At 40.4% G+C, this 25758-nt stretch overlaps 1 protein-coding gene across 11 annotated transcripts in view; it reads left to right on the top strand.

The window, feature by feature from the left end:
• GAB1 (GRB2 associated binding protein 1) overlaps positions 1 to 25758 on the top strand; it is a 123257-nt gene that overhangs the window by 33804 nt on the left and 63695 nt on the right. The window contains exons 2-3 of one of the 11 annotated variants that reach the window (XM_049632239.1): positions 2296 to 2461; positions 5459 to 5559. The exons of 8 other annotated variants lie outside the window; for them this stretch is intronic. In XM_049632239.1, the coding sequence (XP_049488196.1) occupies positions 5554 to 5559 (6 nt within the window). In that variant the 5' untranslated portion in view covers positions 2296 to 2461; positions 5459 to 5553. Of the gene's footprint in view, positions 1 to 2130; positions 2462 to 5458; positions 5560 to 25758 lie in introns of those variants that run through there. 2 more of the 11 variants (XM_049632238.1, XM_049632237.1) reach the window with 2 other exon arrangements.

Genomic DNA, 25758 nt, shown 5'->3' on the forward strand with positions numbered 1-25758 from the left:
AATGGGGTGGGCAAGGGCTAGTACCTATTCCTGAAGAGGACAGATGAGGGAATGTTACCAAACCCCCAGAAAGATGGCGATGTAGAAATAGCTGCCTTGTAGGAGTTGAGATCTCCAGTCAAGGGACATGTCCATCCATTGAAAACAGGGATGCAAGCCAGTCAGTCCCCTGCCCTCAGGCTCCTCTCTCTATTATCCACATTGGCCAAAGCTGACTGAAAGCCAGAGAACAAGGGTTGAAGCAGTCGTTCATAGTTCAGCCCTCCAGGTTCAGAGCATGATGGAACATGATGGAGGGTGGATCTGGAGCGGTAGATGGCAACTACTACAGATGCCATAAAAGATTTCTGTATTGATTGGGGTATCCCTCTCATCCCTATTGATACAATGGAACTCATTTCTATGAAAAATCCTTGAATCTCAAAAATACATAAGGTTGCCTCGTTAGTTCAAGCATGCAGAAAATGTACACTTCCTATTCATCCAACGTCTAGCTTAATGTTTTCAGTTATGGAGAACAAAATCTTCAAGAAGCAGCTTGTTCAGTTGTTAAACAGCTGTAATTATTAGGAAGGTTTTTCTTGCATTGAAACCTACCTTTCTGTAACTTGTAGCGGTTGCCAGTTCTCTCTTTTGGAGCCATGCAGGAAAAGGCTACCCTCTTCCCATTTCTCTTTTATCCCCATTTAACTTTGTTGTTTAACAGTCATTTATTTATCAATCTTGTATTTATTGAATGTCTGCTCTGGGCCAAGACTTGTAGGTGCTGGATATTCAGTGGTGAACAAGACAAAAAACTCCTGCATTCATGAAGCTTCTATTCTGGTGGGTAGAGACAGAAATTGAGCAAATATATAATGTGATGTCCAGCGGTGAAAAGTGCTGGAACTGTCAGCTGTTAGCCATCTTTCACAAGAGAAAACTCTGGTTGAGTTGGGGTCTAAATTCATTATGAGTCCGTTGTGTAATGCAGTTGCCAAAAAGCCTAATTCCATTTTAGGCTATGTACATAGAATGTCCAGCATTGGAGAGGTAGTGTTTCCTCCACTTTCTTCTTCTTCTTTTTTTTCTTAAAGTTAATTTATTGTTTTGAGAGAGAGAAAGGGAGAGAGTACCTGCATGTGCAAGTGGGGGAGGGGCAGAGAGCGAGGGAGAGAGTGAATCCCAACCAGGCTCCGTGCTGTCAGCACAGAGCCTGACTCAGGGTTCTGTCCCAGGAACTGTGAGATCATGACCTAAGCCAAAATCTAGAGTCAGATGTTTAGCCTACTGAGCTACCCAGGTGCCCTTCCTCTGCTTTCTTATTGTCCACCTGGACTTGGAGTATTGCATTTACATTCTAGAGGGACATTGACAGACTGGGACTTGTTCAGATGTCCTCATTATAGCCTTTTAAATAGTTGAGGAAGGCCACAGAGTATTCTTTAGGCCAGACTTTCCCAGTTTTGTTAATGTGATATTATCTGTCTCTCATGTGATATCATCTGTCTACTTTTGGCCTTCCTAATCTTTCTCAGATAATTAATTTACCCTTAAAATTCTGCTTCTAGAATTTAACTCCGTTCTCTATATGTGGTTTTAACTTAGGTAATGCCTAATAAACTGTTTCTTCCCTTGATCTAGTTATTTAATTTTAGTAATGCAGCTGAGGATTGAATTTCCTGTTGTTGTTTTTTTAAACAGCTGTGTTACTTCTGACTCCCAACATTAAAGTACTGTTAAGCCAGGTTTCCAGCATTTCTGTTTGTACAATTTATGTTTATACTCAAATATAAGACGTAATATCTATCTTTATTAAAATATCATCTCATCCCTGTCCATACAGTATTCTACATGGAGATTCTTTTGAATATTGTCTTTTTTTTTAATGTTTATTTATTATCGAGAGATAGAGACAGAGTATGAGCATGGGAGGGGGAGAGAGGGGGAGACGCAGAATCTGAAGCAGGCTCCAGGCTCCGAGCTGTCAGCACAGAGCCTGACACAGTCTCGAACTCACAGGCCACGAGATCATGACCTGAGCTGAAGTCGGACGCTCAACCAACTGAACCACCCAGGCGCCCCTGAATATTGTCTTTAATCGAACTTTTGGTCCTCTGCAAAAGTATTAAGCATATTTCTCACACTTCATCTATGTGATTAATATAACTGTTTAATTAAAGAAAAACAGTGACACCAGATCATTCCTTCAGATTATAGCAGCTCAGTAATTAATATTCTCTTAGGATGGTGTTTCAGAGAACTGTGAACACCCTTAATTATGTCATCCATGTCATATTTCTCTCTTTTATCCAGACATTTTCAAGAAATGAAGATATATTCTGTTTACAGTATTTCTCTCTAATACCAGGCTTATCCAAAAGCATATTAAGATAATTGGACATGACATTGGAAATACAATGGGCTGTCGCTGCCCTGCCCATACCCAAGTCTTTATAATCTGTCTACTCGAAAACCCAAGGTAGAGTTTTGTTCGAGTTGATACCAAGCATCCATGTCTGTAATTTCCCCTTTTTATATGTACCCTTTTCTTCTTTTCTGGAACTCTAGGGAACTTGCCAGTGCTGATTGTTTGGTTCCTGAAGATGAGATGAGGCTAAACTTTAGAAGTGGCCTTTGTTCCCTTTTTTAGGGAGGGCTACCATTTCCAGTTTTAAGTCTCTTCCTTGATCAAATCTATAACATGGAGGCAATACAGAAGCTAGATGATTCTACCCTCTCACTTTTCTGAGGGTTGTGTCATTTTCCCCAGGATTTTAAAAGAAAGTGGGAAGGAGAATGGATGTGTTGCTGTGGTTGCTGCTGCTGGCCATACCCGAGGTCCTTCTGGGCCCTCTCTAGCCTCCCTGAAGCGCTTGCAGGGAGTACACTCTTACATTCAGCCCTAGGTATGTGTCTAGAGCATTAAGACATGTTTTTGGTTTGGTTTTTAATTTGTGAGCTCCTGTAAGACTACGGTATTTTTTTTAGAGGCTTCCTTATTTATGGGTTGGAAAAAAGACAGTATTGGCCATATTCTTCATGCTAGTGTTTTTGTTTTCCAAAGAGTTTGGTGTCCTGTTTCCTAGGATTTTCTAGATTTTAAATATAAAATGTTGACTCTACTCCAATGCCTAAGAGCACATACACCTTGCTGGCAGTGTGACTTTAAAGGAAAGAGTTCCTGAATGAAGCTGTGTCTTGCCTTGCACACAAGTGGCCGTGGACCTTGTAATTAAACATGCCAGACCTGTAAAGTCAAGTGACTTTTAACTCTCGGTGTGCATTGACTGCAAGTACTAGAGATGTCTGTGCCTCTGCTGATTGGAAGATCATGTATTAGCTAAGTTTCAAGACCAGGAGCTGTTTAACAGTTTTTCTTGCTTTTCACATACTGCAGAGAAAAGGCTAAATCCATCTGGTGCATGCTATTGTGGGAACTTTATACATTAGATTCGTAAACAGCATGTTCAGGTTTTCTAGATTTGGCACTTCCCTGAGTGTGTTCTGTGTCAGTTTTATATAAGCATCAAATTTCTTTCCTTTTGACCATCACTGAATTTTAGTTGACTGAAAAGAGCAGAAGTTGTACTTCTGTTTAGTACCTGCAGCTGTAACCAGGCTTGCGTGGCATCGTTGTCCCCTTGGGGTTGCTTCACAAGTGCTGCCGTGGCTGTCACACTTTAGTGAACGCTTAGCTACCTGTTTTACACCATTATTCTGGCATAACTCCTTCTCCAAAGTGTCTTGGTTTGGAAGAAAAACTATATGGTTCCTTTGGATACATCCCAGAATATCCTAGAAAGCACATGCTTCTCACCATGTCATCATTGCCCTGACCTCTGGCCCTTTCTTACTCACCTTTCCTTACAACAAGAGCCCAGAATGACTTATAGGACCAGAAAACCCAAAGATCGATGGAATACTGTTTGTCTTCTTGAAGGGGCATTTGATTCCATACTTCCTTAGAAGGATAGAGATGATATTCATGGCAGAGGAGCAACTTGCATCGTTTGGGAGATTGCAAACACATTTTCTTAATGTAACCAAACTTTTTTTGCTGAATGGATCTATTTGAGAACTTGCCAATGATGCCTCCTTGGTAATGTCTGCTGTTTAAATGGAGGATCTTTTAAAGAACCATGAACTTTTGCAGGTCACATTGCACCTTGCTCTGTCCAAATACTGACCACCCTTTTCCTTTATCTGTCCCCTTCTCTGGATGATAGCACCTGGAAGGCAGGGACCATACCTTATTCCTCTTGCCTCCAAGCACTGAGCATTCAGTAGATACGGCTGAGAGAAAGGGGAAGAAAGGGGCTGTGAATAAGCCCTATTGCTTTCTCCTTCCCTTTTAGAATTGAAGCACCTGAGCTGCCTGTCTAGGAATATGAAAGGTAGTAAATATTTTAGGAAACGGCCTCTTCAATTTTCTAGATAGGGCACAGCACTTAGTTTCCCAGGGTTGTTACTCTGCCCCAGAGCTTCTCAACCTCTGCACTATTGACAGTGCTGGCCTGGATGCTTCTGTTGTAGGGCTGGCTGCCTGTGCATGGTAGGATGTCGAGTTAGCAGCACCCTTGCTCTCTACCCACTAGATGCCAGTAGCACATCCCACCCCCAGCTGACGACCAAAAATGTCTCTAAACATTGCCAAGCGACTAGGGGGCAAAATAGAGACCCACCCCACCCTTTTGAGAACTGCTGCTGTACCGGAGCTCCTGGCTGAGATAAATGCTGAGACAAAGAAACCAGCAAATAATGGAAGTTTGGAGTTGGAAGGGAACTTAGAAATCATGTCACATATTCCTCTGGTTCTCCTCATCCCCACCCCCATTCCAACACATACCACTGTTTTTTTACCTGAACAAACTATGACCCAGGGGAATTAGTGAATATAAAAAAGAAAAAATAGAAGTATTTGAAGTAATACTGAAATTGGACTGTAGGCTTTAGTTTGTTCACAGACCCTTGGAAAAAGAAGTGTCTCCTTGTAGGCAATTCAAAATAAGAAAACATAAGCTTATGATTCATATCACAGAAAAACCAAAGATTAGCACCACTAAAAAAGAATTAAAGATATACATTGAATACTTCTCAGATTAAAAAGAATAGAGCAACTCACTAGGAAATGGCTAGATTTCTGGCACAGGCTTGTGAAGCTGTATGGGCTTCATATTAGACTATTTTAAGTGCACATATCTAAAAATAAACAGTGAAGAATATTTAAAGTAATAATAATTTGGCTTTTTCAAAATGACTTGCTTTTTACATCTAGATAATCATGATAATGGCCTACCTGATGAGATATTTCTACTGTAGGTTCTGTTTTATAAGGGTATTTTGTATCTTACTAAGAATTCTCACATAAAGGTAAGAACTCCAAATTAAATATTAGCTGCTTGTGGTTATTTTAAGACTCCTCTCAATAACCAAGAGAATTTGGTTCTCACACTTTGTACCTTTTGATTACAAACAGCTTTAAACAGGTTTATGTTGTACTTCATCAAAGATTATAGAGGATCGGCAGACTGAGACGCTTTGGGACTGAAATTGGGCAATTCAGAGTTTCTCATGCATGTAAGCCGCCTTTTGTTTTGATCCCTATCATTCTGAGTCTGTATTTCTTAAGATTCTGCTGGAAGGACTGTCCTGAGTGAGGACACCAGAGAAAATAGCAGGGTACTGAGCCACTGGGGCCACACGATACCTGCTGTTTGAGGTAGGGTAAAATCCAGCTGGCAGACTTTTGTGAGAACTTTTCTGCTGAGAGTGTCCTATTTAGATTCAGATGGTTCTTTCTTGTTTTTGGTTGGGTTTAAGCACAATACAGTCATGAACTTATACACAGTTAATGTTTCTGAAAAATTGTAGGTAAGTCCATTTTTAATAAACTGGTTGAACTTGCCAATTTATCCTAATGTTCTTGTCCCCTGTTTCCATTAAAAGAACAGTGATTGTAACCATGCTCTGATTTATTTCTTTATATAAGCTGGGTTTTTTGTTTTTTTTTTAATATTCTTAAACTGGGCACCTTGATTCTCAGTGAAAACACTTTGAATCATGCATGTTGGTGATTTCTTAAAAATTCATAACCAAAACCTACTATTCTGCTTTAGTACTTGAAATCCCTTGGCAGGGAGACATTTTTCTCAAAACACATCTTTTGAAGGACCTCACAAAGTTCATTATTTTGGCAAGAAGTCCTTTCTGAACTTTGAATCATTGTAATAGTATGCTATTTATGTAAAGAGTGGATTCCGACTTGAATAACTGTAGAGTCCTGGCAGACGTGAACATGTCAGATGTCTTGGCACAGTTTGGGGCAGAAGGGGACTTTCCCACTTCTTTATGTAATCCACAATCATAATATGTGGGAGTTTTATGAAATTTCTTCCGTTATACTGAAATGCTTAGCTTTTCATACCATACATGCTGCTCAGTGAGAAAAGGCTCTGTGTATGTATGCATATATTTAAATGAAATGAAAAAGAAAAATGAAATCCAAGAAATTCCTTAAGTTTGCAGTGGTGATTATTTTTAGACTATGTTCATGTGTTAAAAGATCTCTTTTAAATCAGTTGATTGGAACTTGGAACAGAACTTCCCATAGAAACAATAGTATAGTATGTGTGCTGGTAAATTTTCCAGATGAGGCCTCACAGCTTATTTAACCCATCATATGCTAACATGCTTTGCACTACAAGGGACAGTGATATATAGCTTATCAAAACACTGTTGAATGGTATTCAAACTGCAACCTATTTCAGTGCTAGAAATTAAAATTGAAAAATTTTTAAATAAATAATAAATGTTATTTCTATGAAAAGATGGGTCTGCCAGAAAGTAACTTAAAGAGACTTGGTGATGTGGTAGATGAGCCCCAGACCAACCTAAAGATATAACATTTGCTAGTTTGGGCATCTTGGACAAGTAAATGAACCTCTCGAACCTCAGTTTCTTCAAATGTTGTCATTGTGAGGGTCGGAGCAAAAAGTGCACACGATGGCGATCTGTAATCTGTACAGCTCTTTACAAATATACAGTGTAAGTTCTGGTTCTTTCCTTGAAAGAAAATGAAAATGCTATGACCTGATCTTCCTTTTCCTTGGCATAGGTGTAGTGGTAGAACTCTTTATGCCTAACAATAATTAGTAAGGTCCCATTTAGCTCACAGACAAAATAAATACATATTATTTTGGCCCACTTGGAAGACAGTAACATTTGCTTTTTTGAGACTAATGAACTCCCACCATAACCTCCTCTCTCTCTCTCCCTCCCCCCCTCCCCCTCCCCCCCCCCCCCCCCCCCCCCCCCCAGACGGTTTTTTAGTCTCTAAATCTCTCCTGTTCTTTTCTTGTCAGAGTATCCCATTCTTAATCGCCTTCTCAAGTTTCACACCAGGGCATTCCAGGCTGGCCTTCCAGTGGCCTGGCCTCTCTCTGACCTGTACCTCTGGCCTCAAACCAGCACCACACTGCCCGAAGACCCTGTAGTTGGCCAGCTCTGACTGGGGCCCTCTTCTGCTTAGGGTCTCACTGGGTACCAACCAGAGGCCTTGCTGGGGGACCATGGCCTTGCTATAGTACTGCTGGTGTGACAGGTCCAGTCTCGAACCCTGATGCCAGGAATAAGGCTAGAAGTGCTTGGGCCTAATCTCCCAGACCTAGGAGATTTTCTGGTAGAAGTGGTACCAGGAAAGGAAATGGGGACTCTGGCCATCACACAGCAAAGCTTTCCCATTCCCTGCCTGAGGAAGGATGGGCATGGGGATTACTTGCGTACTTGTAAGAGTCACATTAACACACCAGACAAAGAGGCAAATTGAAAGGGGGGCTGATTAAAGTACTATTTTGGGGGTCAAAGTTATAAATTTAAGATGCAGCAAAATAATATTTAATACTAGAAGAAGTATTAGAGATCAGGAAATGCAACGAATTCATTTTAGAGTAGAGGAATCTTAAGCTGGACAGGTTAACTGATTTCCAGGTCTGTCGTGCCTTCCAATCTTAAAGGCTTTCATGGGACATTTTTAAGACACTGACATCTGGTCCCCACTACCCCTCTGTTCTCTGTATGAGGTTGGCACTGATTTTGTACAGCTGTGTACTGGGACCGTAGGATTTGCCTAACAGTTTACAAAGATCAGAAGGGAATCAGAAATGGTATATCAGGCTACCCACCTCCTTCCCTTCCCCCACCACAGTGAGAATTAGTAATATTTATTAAGCAAGGCATTTTGTAGAGGTTGGAGAAACCAGAATCTTACCAGAAATCAGAACTTACAATACCGTATTATCTTACATCATTAGAGGGAGCGAATTCTGGACCATGTGGCACTCCCTGAATTAGATATTAGCGCTCTGGGTTCTAGTTTTATTTCTTCCATTGCTTCTCATTAAGACTTAGAAATGGTTTCATTCTTGGACCATAAAATGAGATTCAGTTCTGAAGTTCTTGTATCTCATACCTTTTGTGAGTCACAGTCTCATGATACTTTCTTATTTTAGTCATCAGTCTCTTGAACCCTATTATTTGTTTCAAGAAATTTTTAGCCAGGATGTAGACACTAATTAAATTATATGCTGATGTGATAGGCAGCTTAACAATTTATTGAACCACAGGCTGGAAAAAGTCTGGGAATGTATAATGGTCCATAGCTTCAATTTTAAGGCAGAACTAGATCCCAAACCTATGCAAAATAATTTGGGTTGTTATATATACCTCATTAGCTTTATAAAATAGAATATACCTGCTTTTGAGTATTCAGAGACTTAGAAAGTAAACTAGAGAATAATTATTATAAAATAATATTTTATAATATTATTTTACAAAGGGATTTGACCACAGAATTCTTTTCAGTAGTGAGTCCTTGTGCATGTAAAATATAACATGATTTGCAGAAGCTTAGTTTATGTGCATCAGAAATACATGGTTGTTTATATTTACGATGCATAGTTGTCTGCATAGTGCTGAGCATGTGCATGCCAAATGTGCTTTCTGGGAATTTTCTATGGTTTGAGAGGCTTTTTTGCTGTTACGTTGGAACTTTACACACCTTTCTTCCCTCACTCTTCGTGTTCCTCCCAGTCATTCAGGCAGCGTTTGTTTGTGAAGCGATTAGCTTAATATGGACAGCATCTCTGGTTGTCGGATGAATTGCCCAGTTACGAGATGAACTTCTGCCTGGGGAGGTTGGATGCTTTCTGTAATGGCAGGAGCACGGACCGTGTACAAACAGGTTTAGGGTCACTAGCATTAAGCAAGATACTTAACCCTCAGAATCTCAGTTTTTCATTGGTAAAATGGGAATAATAATTCTAGTAATAATAGTAATAATAATGTTGATACGACATCATAGATGAGAATGTTTATCTTTTCCGAAGGAGACACTCTGCCTTTCCCCTCCAATCCAGGGAGCAGCCGGAAAGCAGGAACAAAATAGTAGCCCTGGGAATAATAGCTTCTAAGGCCAGCCTCAGGTTTAGGCAAGCAGGGCTGCTGGTACTAGCAGGATTCAGTGTGAAATCGATAGCCTAGTGTGTTGGTTAAACCCTTGGCCTTCAGAGCAGAGCCTGGGTTCTACTGGACTAGCTCTGTGATCTTGGAAAAGTCACTTATCTGTCACTTAAACTAAAGTGACTAAAAGTCACTTAACTGTCAAGATCAGTTTCTTGATCTGTAAACTGAGGATAATAGCACCTGTTTCATCATGTTGGGAGATCACGAGTGTTAATCTGTGTACAAGGCTCAGAACAGTTCCTGGCATATGATAAATCTTTGTGTTTGCTTCAGTCTGTTGCAGTGAAAATCTTTTTTTGTTAGAGTTTAATGCAAACTTTAAAAACATTGCGTGGAATGACTACATGCTTTATAAAGATAACCGATGTTTTCTATTGAGGAAGCTGTTCTTTCCGAACAGTGCTGGGCCAGGAGATACATTTGCTCTTAGAAGTCTGCATCAGCCTTTCATCTCTTCCTCTCTCCCTGCATGTCCACTCTGTACAGCTTTTGTTATTAATGTGGAGCAGTTGAAGTCACTGACTTGGGTGCAGGCCAGACCAGTGTTTCTGTGGGCATATATTACTTTCCTAGACTCTGGCAGGAGCAGGATGATGGAAGTCAGAGGTATGGGGAAGCTGTCGTTTTAGGCAGCCCACATAAAAGGTGTGTTTGCTGTCTTCGTCACATTGATGCTGATAGATCAGAATCTTATTTAGTGTATGTAATTTTTTTTTTTTTTTTTTTTTTTTTTTTTGTCTTACCCTACAGTCTATCTCTTTGAGCTGTCATTTTGCTTGTTCTCTGCCTGGACAGACTAATGCTGTTTTGTTATGCGTCTCTCTCCATTGTTGTTTCATTGTTGAAAATCTTCTCTTCAGTTAACTAAATATTTATTTAAGGCAGGTAAAATTTCTCCATAAAGCTGTGTATTTGTATTTGTGTAGGATTTTATATATCCTATATAGGATATATATGACATTTGGGAATTATACAGTCTATATTGTCTTCTTTTTTTTCCTCTGTAAATAAAATAATCCTGTGGGGAAATATTTATCGAAATAGCAAGTGAAAGTGTGTTTCCCTCAGGAATAATGTAATTTGAGAACACATTTTTATTTTCAGCTCTGCTTTTGTGTTTGAGGCTGGGGAGACTTATGTTTTTGTTTTAGAAACGTGATGGAATTTTATCAGACATTTTCCTGAAACTCCCTCCCTTCACCTTTTCCTGAAATATTTCTTTCAAAGTCCTGGTTTCCTTTGTTCCGAGCCTCCATCATTTAAAAAGTAAAGGAGTTTGGTTAGTTTAGGCCTTTTTGGTGATACCCTTGGCTTTACAAAAGAAGAGACTTTCTGAGAACAGCACTTGGAGGATCATATGACCATTAGAGTGAAACTTGGGGCAGTGATTTGTTAGCTTGAGCCGTTAAGATTTTTTTTTTCATTATCTACAAACAAATAGGTTGCCCCAGATCCTGTTGTGCCTTGTGACTTGGGGCAGGAGATCCCTTCTCCAATCTTAGACTTTATTCTAACTTCTGTTTCCAACTTGTGGGGATTTTCTATGGTTTTAGTAACTCCCATTATGAAATAGAAACTGATTTCTAGTTGATTTTAGCTACCGCTGCATTGTGACATGTGTGTATTTCTTTTTAATTTGACAGTTGTTTTCTCAGTTTGAAAACAGTAATTGTGAATTAGAATTCCTGGAAATATTATTCTTCCATAATGACATGTCACAGATGTTTCAGTGCTACACACACTCCTCACACCATTTTTAATGTCGATTTAGTGGAGCTGAAGTGTGGAGAATAGCTGTGTGTTGTAATGAGTCTGGACCCTCTCCCCAGTGGCTCTTTCTCCGTATGTTATGGTTCTTCCTGAAATGTCCACTGTTGGAACATTGAGATTTGGTGTGTTTAGTATGAGTTTCCGAGATGTTTATATAGAGAGATTTGGACATAAAATAACTTGCACTATTCCCCAGACCACATTCTATATCCACTTACAGAACACAATGAAAGGAGAAGCCTGTGCCTTTAGTGTTGTGATATTCTTTATATAGTCCAGCTCTTTTAAAAATGTGTACTTTTATGTTACATTCTAGAAGATATTGAAAATGCTGAGAAGAAAATAAAAACCACTTGTAATTTTACCACTCAGAGAAAAACTGCTATTAAAATGTAGAGGTATTTACTTCCAGACTAATTTTCTATGTATATTTATATAGATCCATAGTCATTCTTCTATAAGAATGTCTACATACGTTTTTGAAAACTGCTTTTTTTTTTTTTTTGGCATAGCAGTATATGTGAGAACATTTTCCAATCCCAAAATATTCTTTTAAAATAAGATTTTATTTTTTTATCTTTTAAAAATTAAAAAAAATATATTGATTGATTTGAGAGAGAGAGAGAGAGAGAGAGAGAGAACAAGCGGGGGAGGGGCAGACAGAGAGGCAGAGACAGAATCCCAAGCAGGTTCTGCACCATGCACAGAGTCTGATGCAGGGCTCAAACTCATGAACCTTGAGATCATGACCTGAGCCAATATTAAGAGTCGGATGCTTAATCGACTGCGCCACCCAGGTGCCCCTGAAAATATGATTTTAAATGGCTGTATAATTTCGCATCCATTTGGCTCTGGAAATACTTAAAAATGTGCCAAATTAAAAAGTCTGTTTTGAGGGTAAGGTTCTTACTTCCTATTTTTAAATAATTGGTTTAAAAAGTAACTGAGAACATGTTAATTTTTTTGCCTTTACTCAAGATAGACTTATTTATTCTTCACTGCATTTCTGTAACAAAACATTTTCTTTTAACTACATAATCCTTAGTACGGTAACAATTAATTGTAATAATTAATTTTTAATTAGCCTTTTATAGCTGATTAAACATGTGAGGTTTTCAAAACTTATCCTATTAAAAATCACACTGTTTTGAAATAGCTCTTGCCTTCAAATTTGAAATAAGGTTAACATTTCTTGGAACTGAATTTTGGTTTCATCTACCATGAACAGTTGGTGCCATTGGCTATGCTTTAATTTTAGGGTGGATTTGACTTTCCTTGAGCCTCTAGGCTGTACAGAACAGGAAAGGCCATGTGGTCGGGGAAATGGAGCCAGATGGTCCCCAAATGAGTGCCAGGCCCCCAGCAGAGACGGATGCTACACCTGGCAGAGTAGGGTCAACGGCACATGTCGGTGGCATTTCTCACCCTTTCCTGGAGAGAAGAAAATCTTCCCCTCTGCTGGTATACTTTGAAACCACTATGCAGGCTCCGTTCAGCCTGGTATAGCAGGTGTCCAGGCAGTTAACTTCTAATGGGCAGTGGAGGAGGAGGTGGTGGCCTTAGCCAGGACCAAGTTGGCAGCCCCCATGGCCGTCTCATCAAATCTGCACTCTGGCATTCTCAGAGTCTTTCAAAAGAATCTGGGTACGTTATTAAACTTGTGTCATTTTGATTTACTTGGCTCTTTAAGGGGAATAGTAATTAAACCAAATGGAGCTGTCAGCGGATCTTAGTGGTGCTTTTCGGTTTGGAAATTGAAACTTGCAGTCACAGAGCCATCTCTAAATATCACCCTAGAATTGACTACCGTGGCTTGTCCTTGACACAAGGGAGCTGATTTGTGGAAAAGTGTATGTTTGAGAGTCACGTCCCCAAGTTTGTATATCTGGGCAGCTACTTATGACTTTGGGTGTATTTCTTAATGCTGTCTGAACTTTGTCTATAAACATGATCATCATAATAATTGCTTTCAGGATAAATGAGAGCTTATGTTAGTGCATGCCACAGAATAAGCTTTCACTTGGTATTAGTTCCTGTGATGGTGGCAAATTCATGCAGTCATCTGACCAGTGTGTGGGTTTGTGATTGATCATTCCATAGCCGTGCAACAAAGGCATTTCCCCTTCAGAATACGATCTCATATGCTGAGCTAAACCTGAAAATGCAAAGCTTTATAAAAAGATGAGCCAGAATATGGTGGCTTAATAGGCTAAGAGGTTTGGGGGGCTTTTTCCTTCTTATTCTGTCTTAGAATAGTCCAGATGGTCCGTACTGCTCCAGGACTAGTTAATGGTTCTTCACTAGATAGATTTCTGCCATCTTGTTTCTCTGCCATCCCAAGGATATTGCCCCATCTTCACAGTCAAAGATGATTCACCATGATCTCCTTTCAGCCCCAGAGAAGGGGGCTGATCTAGAAGTTGTACAGATCATTTTCACTTATATCCTGTTAGCCAGAACAGAGTCACATGACCACAGCTAGCTGTAAAGGAGGCTGGAAAACATCATCTTTAACAAGTCAGCCTCCCCGTGAAAGCTTCTGTTATTGTAGAACAGGGGTCAGCAAACAATGACCTGAGTGTCAGATCAGCCAGCTACCTGTCATTGTAAATAAAATTGTGTTGGAACACAGCCACTCCCATCTGTTCATGAATTGTCTATTGCTGCTTTCACACTACAATGAAAGAGTTGAATAGTTGTGCCAGAGACCATATTGCCTGCACAGCCTAAGGAAGTTATTATCTAGCCCTTTATAGAAGAAGTTTGCTGGCTTACTATCGAAAAACAGTGTTACTGAATGATCTATCTCAGTTGCTAACTCAGAAAACAGGTAAGCCCTGGCACACTGCCCCAGCCAACTGCTCATTCTCTGGGGAATCCCGAAGGGGGTTGGGCAAATAGAAAGCATAGAATCTGGCTGGGCTTGTCAACACTGGCGAAGAAAATCGGATAAACGTTGCAAGAGAAGCCAATAACTCATGAGTTGAGGGTTTGGAAAAGCAAAAAGAGAAATTTATTTTGGTTGCCGGCAGATTCAATCCTTAACAGTCAACCTCTCTGCCCATAAGATAGATACCTAGAGGTTTGTAGGGAAAGGTTCAGGGGGTATGTGTGAGAGAGCAGGCAGGGAGCACTGTGATCATGGGTGGGGGTCAGTATGTGTTCAGCTCATGATCATGGACAGAAAGGGATGTGTGGGTTGTTGTCTTCTAGGCATTACGTTGCTATCAGGGCTTTTCTGGACTGGTGGTTGGAATCTTCCACCAATTGTCAATGCCTCAGGAAAGTGTCATAAGAAATAGTTGGTGTCTATAGTTGAACAAGAGGGCTCTCTGACAAGAGAAATGAACATAAGAGGAGCAACTGGTAGTCTCTACCCACAGGAAGAGGCCTGGTAAGCAGGATGAGTCACTGCCTTAGAAATTCAGAGTCAGGACTTTCTGCTTACGAAGTCTAGTGACCCATAGAGCAGAGAGTTGGTATGCAACTGACTGTTGAAGAAGCACTATTTAAGGAAAGATTTCAGGAGCTAAGCATAAAGTGATCTGGTAGAAGTAGACGAGGAGGGTACAGAAGTGAACTTCCATCTTTAAAGTAGAGCATGATAGCCCTTTCCCCCACGCTTCCTGCAGACCACTTCTCCATCTTGCATGTGGCTTTGCTGTATTTCCACGGCCAGGGCTGTAGGTCCAGTGTTCTTTCCCCACTGTCTTGTCACTGGTCTCCCGGCGCCTCAGCCTCTTCTATATCCTGCAAGGTAACCTTGTAAGTGTGGCTCTTAGGCTGCTCCCCTTTAAAGGATTTCCAGTAGATCCCATGACCTACTCAATAAAGGCCCAGTCCCTTGGGTTGTCTCTCCAGGTCTTCCCATACTTTGGCCCTAATCTTAATTTCCTGTCCTGCTTTCCTTCACAGCTTTCCACTACGGGCTATAGCCTCAGAGAAACACCTCACACCCACTCTGCACTTTGCTGTCTCTGCTGTCTTTGTGTACTTCCTCTGGTTGTCTCCTTAGCCTCACTCCATTGAAAGACTTTGGAGACCTAGAGACTGTGGCTCACACCCAGTAGGCACATTTACAGCTGAAGCAGATGAGGGCACTGACTTCTTTCTGTTACCTCCCACGTTTCTATTTCCCTTTCTAGCTGGGCCCCCTTCTCCCAACCTTGGTTCCTCCTTGAATGCCTTGTTTCTATCTCTTGTGGTGCTCACTGCTTTTCTGTGGTGTTAAGAGTTACTCTGTGTGTATTTCTAGTTTTGCAGAGCCTGCAACATCTCTGTGGCCAGGTTCAGAACTCACTGTGCTGTGCAGTCTTCGCTTTCATCCGGGACAGGTTGGTCAGTGTCACGGTGATGCTGTTTATAGACAGTGCCGTCTGCAAATTTAGGTGCAAATGAAAACAGAGCTCTGACAATTGTGTTCAAAATGAGTGCCACTTAAGATCTTAAAAACCCAAAGCCATTTTTAACTAGTTTTTGGTGAAAGAACGCAGTATTTTTGAAGTGTTTTCTTAAGACCTGAAGGGGTATTTGAATGCAGTCATATTTGGAAGTTTTAAACAGTTCCTTGGAAAGCCAAGGCTTAGCCAAAATGAGACCGTGCTTTTGTGAGGCATAAGGGAGGAGCATGTGGGCAGAATCCCTGAGTGCAGATGGGCCACCTGCAGCAAAGCCAAGTAGGCCACTCCTGGTGCAGGATTGGGGCATTTTTTCAGCTGCGCTGCCAGGGACATACCTTACCACAGAGAAGACCCCTCTAAAATCACGCCTGTAATACTCACAGAAAGTAGTATTTTCACAACTTCGTCTTTCCACAGTGGGTAATCAAAAGAGCTTTTATTTTTATAGGAATGATTGGCACTATGGAGTGCCAACTCTCTTTTCTTCCTCGGTCTTTTTCACCCAGCCTAGAATGAGGAGGCCCATCTAAATCACGAAACACTTGCTTATGCCGGCCAAGAACTCATACTGTTCGCTCATCTCCTGTTAATTAAAACCTAGTGAGGCTGGCGCCAGGGTTGGGAAGCAGATGGATAAGGATGAATTTTCAGTGTGTATTCGGACCTTGTGAAGGATTGGAAGGAAGGATACGACCTAGACAAAGTGGCAGGGCTTCCCCTGTAAGCCCAGGAGCTGATCCTGGAGGCATAAATACACAGTGCTCACAGCCCCTCTGACAGAGGCAGGAAGAGGCGCAAAGAAGGGTTTTCTTTTCTTAGAGTCTCTGCATTTTGCAATTATTAGAATGTAAGGCAATTTATTCTGGAATTTTCACACAAGCTTGAGTTAGGGTAAAAAATCATTACCATTACAAGAAAGTCACGGCTTTACCTCTGTCTCGTAGCACTCTGCTTTTACTTACTGTTCTGTGTCCGTGTCTGATACAGACTCAACAAACAGTGTTCAGTACATATTTATTGAATGAATAAATAAATGGACTCTGGCACTTAATTGTAAGAGCTTTCTGGAAGATTAAATGGATTGTTAAAAAAAAAATGGTTTTTTTAAGGCGTGAAATATAAAGACAAAGTCCCCCTTGTCCCTTCACCCTGTCAGACCTCTCTAATACATAGATTTCTGGCAAATCTTCTGGTTTGAGTTCAAAAAGTTTGGAAGAAGTGAAGGTTGAAGGTGTGTGGCCTCATATTACTGAAAGGAAACCCCAGTGTTGTATAAGTGTTTCATGGGCCCTTTCATAACAAACACAATATTAAACACAGCCAAAAAAAGTTTGTTTTGAATTAATCCTGTGTCTTAACAGCATTGAACTGAGGTGTACAGACTTAGGCTTTGCGTGTAACATGATAGAGTTTTGGAAATGGAGTAAAAAGTTTCAACCAGAAGTTTCAACTTGGCCTGCTGTCTGATTCCTTTGAAGTTTCGGGGTTTTATACAAATTTAGATCTTTAGCATAGTAAATTAAAGGCATTTATGAACAAGCCAAAAATAATTTTTATTCCTCCTTTTTGAGCTCATAATGTTTCTGCTCTAGGTATATGAGAGATAACACGGAAGAAAAATCTCAGAGTGAGATACTTGCACAGTGATCATTAGTAGTTTCCTTTTAAGGAACACTGTAGTGTGGTTGGGCATCTGAACTTTGCATCATACAGATCTGCAGTTGACCACTGTACCATCCTTCCTATTCTTTTCCCTTGGAAAAGCACTCACCCCTCAAGTCTGTTTCTTCAGCTGGGAAATGGGAATAATAACAGTACTTTCCTCAGAGGCGTGTTAATGAGATAATTCACGTAAAGCACTTAGAACAGAGCTACATACAGTGTTTGCATCAATTATGAGAAAGCCTGTGCTGCTGGAACAAAGAGCCCCAAACTATAATGAATTAAAGGAGATAGGACTTTATTTATTGCTCACGTAACAAAGTAAGCCTTCCAGGCTTTGCGAAACAGTCATGCCCCTTGTGGAAGTTCAGGGAGCCAGGTTCCTTCTGCCTTGTTACTCCCCCCTCCACATTGCAGAATCCATCTATGTGGTTAAGGCAAGGTCATGGGCATGTCTGTGTCCTAGATTGAGGTTGGGGTGGGGGGAGATTGTGAAGACATCGTGTTCAGTGCCCTTAGACCCACACCCTGAACTGGTACACATCCCTGCCAGTCACTCCACTGGGGAGAATTATGTCACCTGGCCACATGTGGCTACTAGGGAGCCTAAGTGTCACTACTAGCTGGGACAGCCCTGTACCCAGTTACAACTCATTCACTGTGAAAGGATAGAAGAGCAGATTTGGGTGAGCAGCTCGGGGTTTGCTAACATTGTTTATTTAGTAAAAAAGAACATTTTAAGTAAGCGTTTAAATATCCTTGTTCTAGGGGAATCAAAGACCTGCTGCAGCTGAATTTTTTGCCCCGTAAGATGCTAGTTTTTTGGGGGGAAGGGGTCTTTCAAGTATTGAACCTCGAATTCAGGTAAGCCTAGGGGTAGAAAGGGTGGATACTGAGCCTGAGGGGTGGGATTGTGGTAAAGAGGAGTGAATGCTGATTTAACTGTGCTCCTCCTTCCTCCAGCCAGCCACTACTGGAAAGGCCTGATCTGTAAATTCAACTTAAGCCTTTATCCGACCTGGCAAGGACAAAGTACACCAGCTTCTAAAGAAACTTTTTATAGGAGCAAGGTGATTATTTCAAAGCAGACAAAAGAAGGCAGGTTCATAGGGAGAACCTCCATCTTTGATTTTTCTCTTTAAAAGTTCTCCTTTGTAGTGTGTTAAGAAACAATTACATAAATAATTCATTGAAATTATCTCTCAGTTGTCACAGTTGTCAAAGAAAAAGCAAAGGTGAAAGGCACAAGTTTTTTGCATTTAGAAGAAAATGCTTCGGGTAAAAATTAACTATAAAGTAAGCAACTTTTCTCAGCAGAAGAAATGTACAGACTTTAAAAAATTTTTTTTTAATGTTTATTTTTTGAGAGAGCATGAGGGAGGGGCAGAGAAAGAGGGAGACACAGAATCCAAAGCAGGCTCCAGGCTCTGAGCTGTCAGCACAGAGCCCGATGTGGGGCTCGAACCCATGAACCGTGAGATCATGACCTGAGCCAAAGTCAGACACTCAACTGACTGAGGCACCCAGGCACCCCAGAAATGTACAGATTTTTAAGGACAGCCGAATTGGGAGTAAAGATGTAGTGTTACAGCAAATATTTTTAAATTCTTATAAAAATGACTTCTCCAGTCATTTTATTTGTGTGTGTTTAGCAATTGCTAAGAAACGATTAGAAGGAATGAAATCATGTCCTGAGTTGCTCTATAGTATATATATTTTTTTTTATCTGCATTTTTAGGCTTGGCAGGTAACTTGCACTGGACTCTTGTGTACAAGTAATGCTCATATGTTTGATAACCCGTCATCTTAAAGAGCAGGCATCTGTTTTTGTTTTTGTAAGTAACCCATTGCCTAATTGCTAAAAATAGTTGCAGTCATTTTAATTTTTTTTTCAACGTTTTTTATTTTATTTTTGGGACAGAGAGAGACAGAGCATGAATGGGGTAGGGGCAGAGAGAGAGGGAGACACAGAATTGGAAGCAGGCTCCAGGCTCCGAGCCATCAGCCCAGAGCCTGACGCGGGGCTCAAACTCACGGACCGCGAGATCGTGACCTGGCTGAAGTCGGACGCTTAACCGACTGCGCCACCCAGGCGCCCCAGTTGCAGTCATTTTAAACAGATGGTCCCAAGCTGATAGGAAAGACAGAAGTGAATCTGTTTTTCAGTTTTTATTTTCCCTCCACCAAAATGGCAAAAATAATTAACAGTAGTCCCTGAACCAAGGTTTATCTAGATGTTTACCTCTAAGGAGTTAGGTTTCCTAAGAGGTGGGATTTGTAGATTTATCTGGTTTGGTAGAGTCAAAAGCCAAAATAAAGTGCATAAGTTCCTACTTTCTGATTGCATTTATCAAAATGAACACTGCATTGTTGAAATAGAGCTTTTGCTTTTTAAAAGAAAATTAAGCTGTGGTAAAATATATGGAGGCTAAAAATTTTTAGAAAATTTGAAATCATAAGACAGTGCTAAAGTGGTGATAACATGTTAATGTGAGTAGAGGCTCCTGGTTGGCTCAGTCAGTTAAGAGTCCGACTTCAGCTCGGGTCACCATTTCACAGTTCATGGATTCGAACCCCACATTGGGTTCTGTGCTGTCAGTGCAGAATCCACTTCAGATCCTCTCTTTCTCTCTCTCTCTCTCTCTCTCTCTCTCTCCCTCTCTCCCCCTCCCTTCCTCTCTCCCTCTCTCTCCCCCTGCCCCCCTCATGTGCGTGCACGCACGTGCTCTCTTTCAAAAACAAACATTAAAAAAAATATATGTGAGTAGGACCTTGCCAGAGGACCTGAAGGAATACCAACTGAAGAAATTCATATTCTTACGGATTTCCAAATTCTTCAGGGGTTTTGAGCTAATAGCCAATTAGCTACTCTTCTTTAGTTTCTGACATGGAAGATCGTGAATATTTTGATAATGCAACGATGAATTAGTATTTAGGAGGGACTTTGAAAAAGACATTTCTTTCATACGCAGATGTTGTTCTTAGACATCAATGAGGAGATTACAATAGTAGTTCTGCCCAACAGATGAAGTAAGGAAGAGGCATATCCAGAGTTTTCTACTTATGAAATATTAGGTTGTTGAAACTCGCTTAGATTTTTGTTTTTTATTAATTCCCACTTGTAATAATCATATCTGGCTCATGTCTGTAAGCTATATGCTGTTGTGTGTGTCCACAAACTACCTACAATGCTTTGAATTTGATGTTTGTATTTTCTTTACTGTTTCACTGGCACCCCACAATTGATAGCTCTTGGGCGTTCATGGTCTATGGATTGTAGACTACCTGTCTGGAATCTTTTACCGTTGCTTCTGTCTGAATTTGTCTAAATAAAAAGTAGTAGACTGGCTCGCAGGAAATAATAAAATCATAGCCCAGGAGTCAGCAAACTACAGTCTATAACCCTGATTATGTCTAAGAAGGTTTTTTACATTTTTTAAAAAATTGCTTAAAGAGACAAAGAAGAAAAAGACAATGAGATTAAGACCATGTGTAGCCTGCAAGGTCTGAAGTATTTACTGTCTGGCCCTTTACAAAAATGTTTGCCGCCCCCTGTCATAGATAGACAGTGTAACAGTGGTTAAGGGCACGGGCTCTGGAGCCAGGCTGCACTGGTTCAAATCCTGACTTTACTACATCTGGTATGACCTGGGGCAAGTTGCTTAATCTCTCTGTGACTTGTTTTCTCATCTGTAAACCGGAGTAATTACAGTGCTGACTTCATAGAATTGTGGTGAGGACTATGTTAATGTGTAAAGTTCTTCAGACAATGCCTGGTATTTAGTATTAAATAAATGTTAACGATTATTTTATTGTAGTGGTGGTGGAAAGTCTTTAGAGAATCAAAACTAGTGCTTGCTTTTGACTGATGAATGTCCATAATATCAAAGATCATTTTCTATTTTCTGCATCAAGAATGAAGGGCCAGGGTTCCTGGGTGGCTCAGTTGGTTGAGCATCTGACTCTTGATTTTGGCTCCGGTCATGATCCCAGGGTCCTCAGATCGAGCCCCATGTTGGACTCTGTGTTGAGCATAGAATCTGCTTGGGATTCTGTCTCTCTCTTTCTCTGTCTCTCTCCTCTCCCCCTTCCCCACCCCTGTCCCTCTCCACAACTCCTGCTCTCAATCTCTCTCCCTGTCTCTTCCTGCCCCTACCCCGACCTTGTCCCCAGCTCATGCTCTCTAGTTCTGTCTCTAAAACAAACAAACAAACAAACAAAAAGAATGCAGGGCTATTTTATTTTTAACAGTGCCTGCTGTACTGAAAAAAGATGTCAAGATGACCCATACTCAAATGTAAAAAAATGCTTGAAAGCATGAAAAGAAATAATAAAGATACCTGTTTTTAAGTTAAGAAAAAGACATTAAATGTGACAGACACTTAACAAAAGCAAATTCTTTGATGTATATATGAAAAGTGTAAGAGGAAATGAACTGGATGAGAGACATGGTTAAAAAGAGAAAGAAAAAAAAGAAACAAGAATAGGAAAAGTAGTCAGTAGAAGAGGAGAAAAATTTAGATGAAAAGGAAGGCTGGGGGGTGTCTCCAGCGTGTCCAGTGCTAACATTTCTACTTCCCTACGGAGCCCTCCTCAGTTATTCTCTCTGCCCAATTTAATTACTCCCATTTGAAGGAGAGTGTATTTCTTTCCGATTATTTTTCCTTGGCAGAAGTGAATTTTCAGCATCAAGTAATGTTTATTGAACACATGTGTGCAAGGTGTGTTCCCTCAGGAAACCTGTCATATATACAAAACTATAATACTTTATTTATTTTTGAGGCCAAGTAATGTTATTATCTTTAGCCACTTGCCTTATTATCATACAACATTTGTTTTTTTAATAACTTTCTTCATTGTCTCTAATACCTCTTTTTTTAAAAAAAATTTTAGTGTTTTTATTTATTTTGAGAGAGAGAGCATGAGCAGGGAAGGGGCAGAGAGAGAGGGAGAGAATCCCAAGCAAGCACTGCGCATTAGTGCAGAGCCTGACCGACACGGGGCTTGAACTCACAAACTGTGAGATCATGAGCCGAGTCGAAACCAACAGTTGGACACTTACCCACATGAGCCACCCAGGCGCCCCTCTAATACGTCTTCATTTGCTCCCTTGCTCTCTCTCCGGTAGGGAAAGAGCAAACTTCGTTGGTTACAAAATGTAGAAAATGTTAAAAGAAACAAAAAAATGTAATGAAGGTTATTTCACGTTTTCTTTTTCCTTCTTTTTCACTTGAATTGTTTACTGTGTTTATGGATATCGGACCAGAGCAATGAGTGTTCCAGGATTGGTATTCGATGATGTCAAGGGACTGAAGTAATGGCCTCGTGTGGAGATTACAGGGTGAAGCCGCGCATTGATTACTTCATCTCATTAGCTGATGGAAACCTTTGAGAAGACAAGATTGCAGACCTTTCAAGCCTGTCCTCACTCCCAGGATCTGATCCTAAGAGCTTGATAATTGTCACTGCCCGGTGGGACTGTGTTAAGAGTAGTGGTGGCTTAGAGTACTAAAATACTTTCCATGAGAGTACTATAAAGTTCCATACACCCTTTGGATTATTTAAATAAGGTTAGGTATTTCAGATCAACTTTAGTTTTCCTTTATAGCAATTGTAGAACTCTAAAATCAGCCATGTTTGCTTGTTTTTGTCTTCCTCCACTAGGAAGTTTGCTGAGGTAGGTGAATTTTTGTTTCTTGAATTACTACTATTCCTCCAGTAGCCAGAGCAGGTAGTCAGTAAATATTTTTGGAGGAGTGAGTGAATGAGTAAATTAAATACAGTTACTCATTTGCCACTGAAATACCCTCTTCACACTCCTATAGATCACCAGTTGATATCATTTTAGATGTTTTTGTGCTAAGAAGAGTATTTTTGATTTTGAATGAATTCTGTTTAACAAGTATACAGTTGTACATAAAAGGGAAATTGAACATGAAGTCCGTGTTTTCATGGGTTAATATTATTATAACTTAAATGGTAAATAATAAGATTATCAGATACACATGAGTTAGGCCTGTAGTTGCAACTCAACCCCCAAAAAATGTTTGAAAGAACTTTTATAAATAGTTGTTTCCTTTATTCTAATAGAGTAGCATAACACTCATTTTTTTAAAATGTTGTTTATTTTTTAGAGAGAGTGAGCATGAACTTGGGAGGGGCAGAGAGAGAGGGGGGCACAGAGGATCCGAAGTGGGCTCTGTGCTAACAGCAGAGAACCCAATTCAGGACTCGAACTCATGAACTATTAGATCATGACCGAGCTGAAGTTGGATGCTTAACCAACTGAGCCACCCAGCCGCCCCTCCCAACAAATACTAATTTTTAAAACTGTTGTTTCAAACAGAAGTGAATTATGAACATTAGTAACCACTGTCCTGTGCTGTCTCCTTTAAGAATGCCTTCCATGTGCCCTTTGTCAGGATTTCAGTGTAACAAAATGAGGACTAAATCAAGAAGACATGGCGTGCAGGGGTTGGTGGACTCACCCTGGGGAAGCAATGTAGGAAATCCGCAGGTGAAAGCCACAACCAGGCCTCTTAGCACCCAGTCCTGGTGAAGGAGAAGGGTGAGGAGGGGGGAGAGTGGACCTACGAAAGGAAGGAAATTGATAAGAAGTGGAAGTTGAGAAAGACAGTTGGTGAGGTAAAAAACAGAATCTTTTAGACTTTGGCCATAGGAGCGTTCTCTGTTGTGGAACATGGGGTAGTGACACTGACACTGGACAAGTATAGAGGCAAATGCAGTCCTAGCCCCAACTTGAGACTGTAGGGGAACAACACACCTGTCATCATGATAGTGTAAGTACCCTTTGCTGATTTTAAACTCTTGGACTCAGCCTATAGAGTGAAAAAACAGAGAAGTGAGGTGGTTATACAACAGCATGTAAATATTATCAGCCTTGACAGTGCAAAAGTATATGTATAGCAGGTGATAACTAGGCAATGGAGGGGGCAGAGGGAAGATGAAAGGAGGGGATGAAAACTGATGGGTCCAAGAAAGTTACACTCTAGGACTGATAACTAAAACCTGCTAAAGTATGTGGCTTGAAATCCCCTCTGTGAGAGACTGAACTGGTGGTATCTCTATGTTGGGAGGAAGAAGGAAAGAAGCAGTAGGGGGAAAGTGAGCTGATCGGCAGGGCTGGGTAGATAATGTTGAAAAGTAATAAGTTATATATAAGCATGGTGTTTGGAAATATGAGGTATCTTTTAGTGTCTTGGTAAGAGTCTGAATTCAGCTCAGAAGATTCAAATGCAGACTTTAATAAAGGCCTACTTACAGTGCTGTGGGCTGGGTTTAGATGAGGTTTCTTACACCCTTAGGGCTGGAGGGACAAGGGAAGACATAATAAAAGCTAAGTTAAAAAACGTACATAAGACCTGTGAGCTCTGCAACAGTGGAGGAGCCACCGCCCAGGGTTACTGTGCTTAGGAATTAGGCAGCCACCACTGGAAACTAGGAGCTAAAGCCAGGGGAAAAGAGAGTAAATACATTCACCTCTTCCCCAAACACAGAGAAGGGCAGAGAATGGTTAGGGATAGAGCAAAGTGGGGTGGGGGTGGGTGGATTAAAACAAGAATAACCAGCTGGAGAAATTACCAAGAGAAGCCAAAATGAAGACATGTTTGTCTTTAGAACAGAACCGGGGATGTGGATGACACAAGTGGGGATTACTGTGTTAACTGATAGTGTAGAATTTGATGTTTACCCTCCTGTAGGTATGAATTTTATAGGCTATTTTCATGTAAATACTCTTATTTATATTATTACTGTTTCATCTGTTGTGCTGTGAGCTTGGTAGCAGGAGTGTACTCAATCTCTGCTCTTAAGTTGCTTGTATGTAGTCTACTTGGAGAAAGAAAATGCTAAACAAACCAGCAGAAAAGATAATAAATATGATTACAAATTGGATGAATGCTAAAGTTTAATTTTGTAGCACACAAAAAAGTTAGTGTTGCTTGTATAAACTTAAGTCTACTAACGATACTGCACAGATTTTAAAAATACAATTATTTGAGAGTGGGAACAATTCTGTCTTGAGTAGCTTATTTTGCTCTTTTTAACTATAAATACACAACATACTGCAAATGAGATACACAAATTGAACAGCTGCCTCTTCATTGTTTTGTTCCTTTGTTGTTCATTTTAATGAATAATTTGAGCAGACTCCAAAACATTAAATTAGATGTATAAGCATGCTTTAAGGGTTGTATCATAATGTTAGTGTATTTAAAACTTAGGAGTGATATCATTGCCTAAATATAGTAAATTTTTAAAGTCAATTATTTTAGCTGCTTTACCGTCTATAAATAATCTGGTAGTAAAACAGAAAAGAGATAAACATTAACCCATGGATCCATATCCAAGTACAGAGACTAGGGAAATTCCCCCCCACCTCCTTTTTCCTGACATATGAACCTTG

This window comes from Panthera uncia, chromosome B1 (genome assembly GCF_023721935.1).
Source record: "Panthera uncia isolate 11264 chromosome B1, Puncia_PCG_1.0, whole genome shotgun sequence".
In the NCBI taxonomy this organism is placed as follows: domain Eukaryota; kingdom Metazoa; phylum Chordata; class Mammalia; order Carnivora; family Felidae; genus Panthera; species Panthera uncia.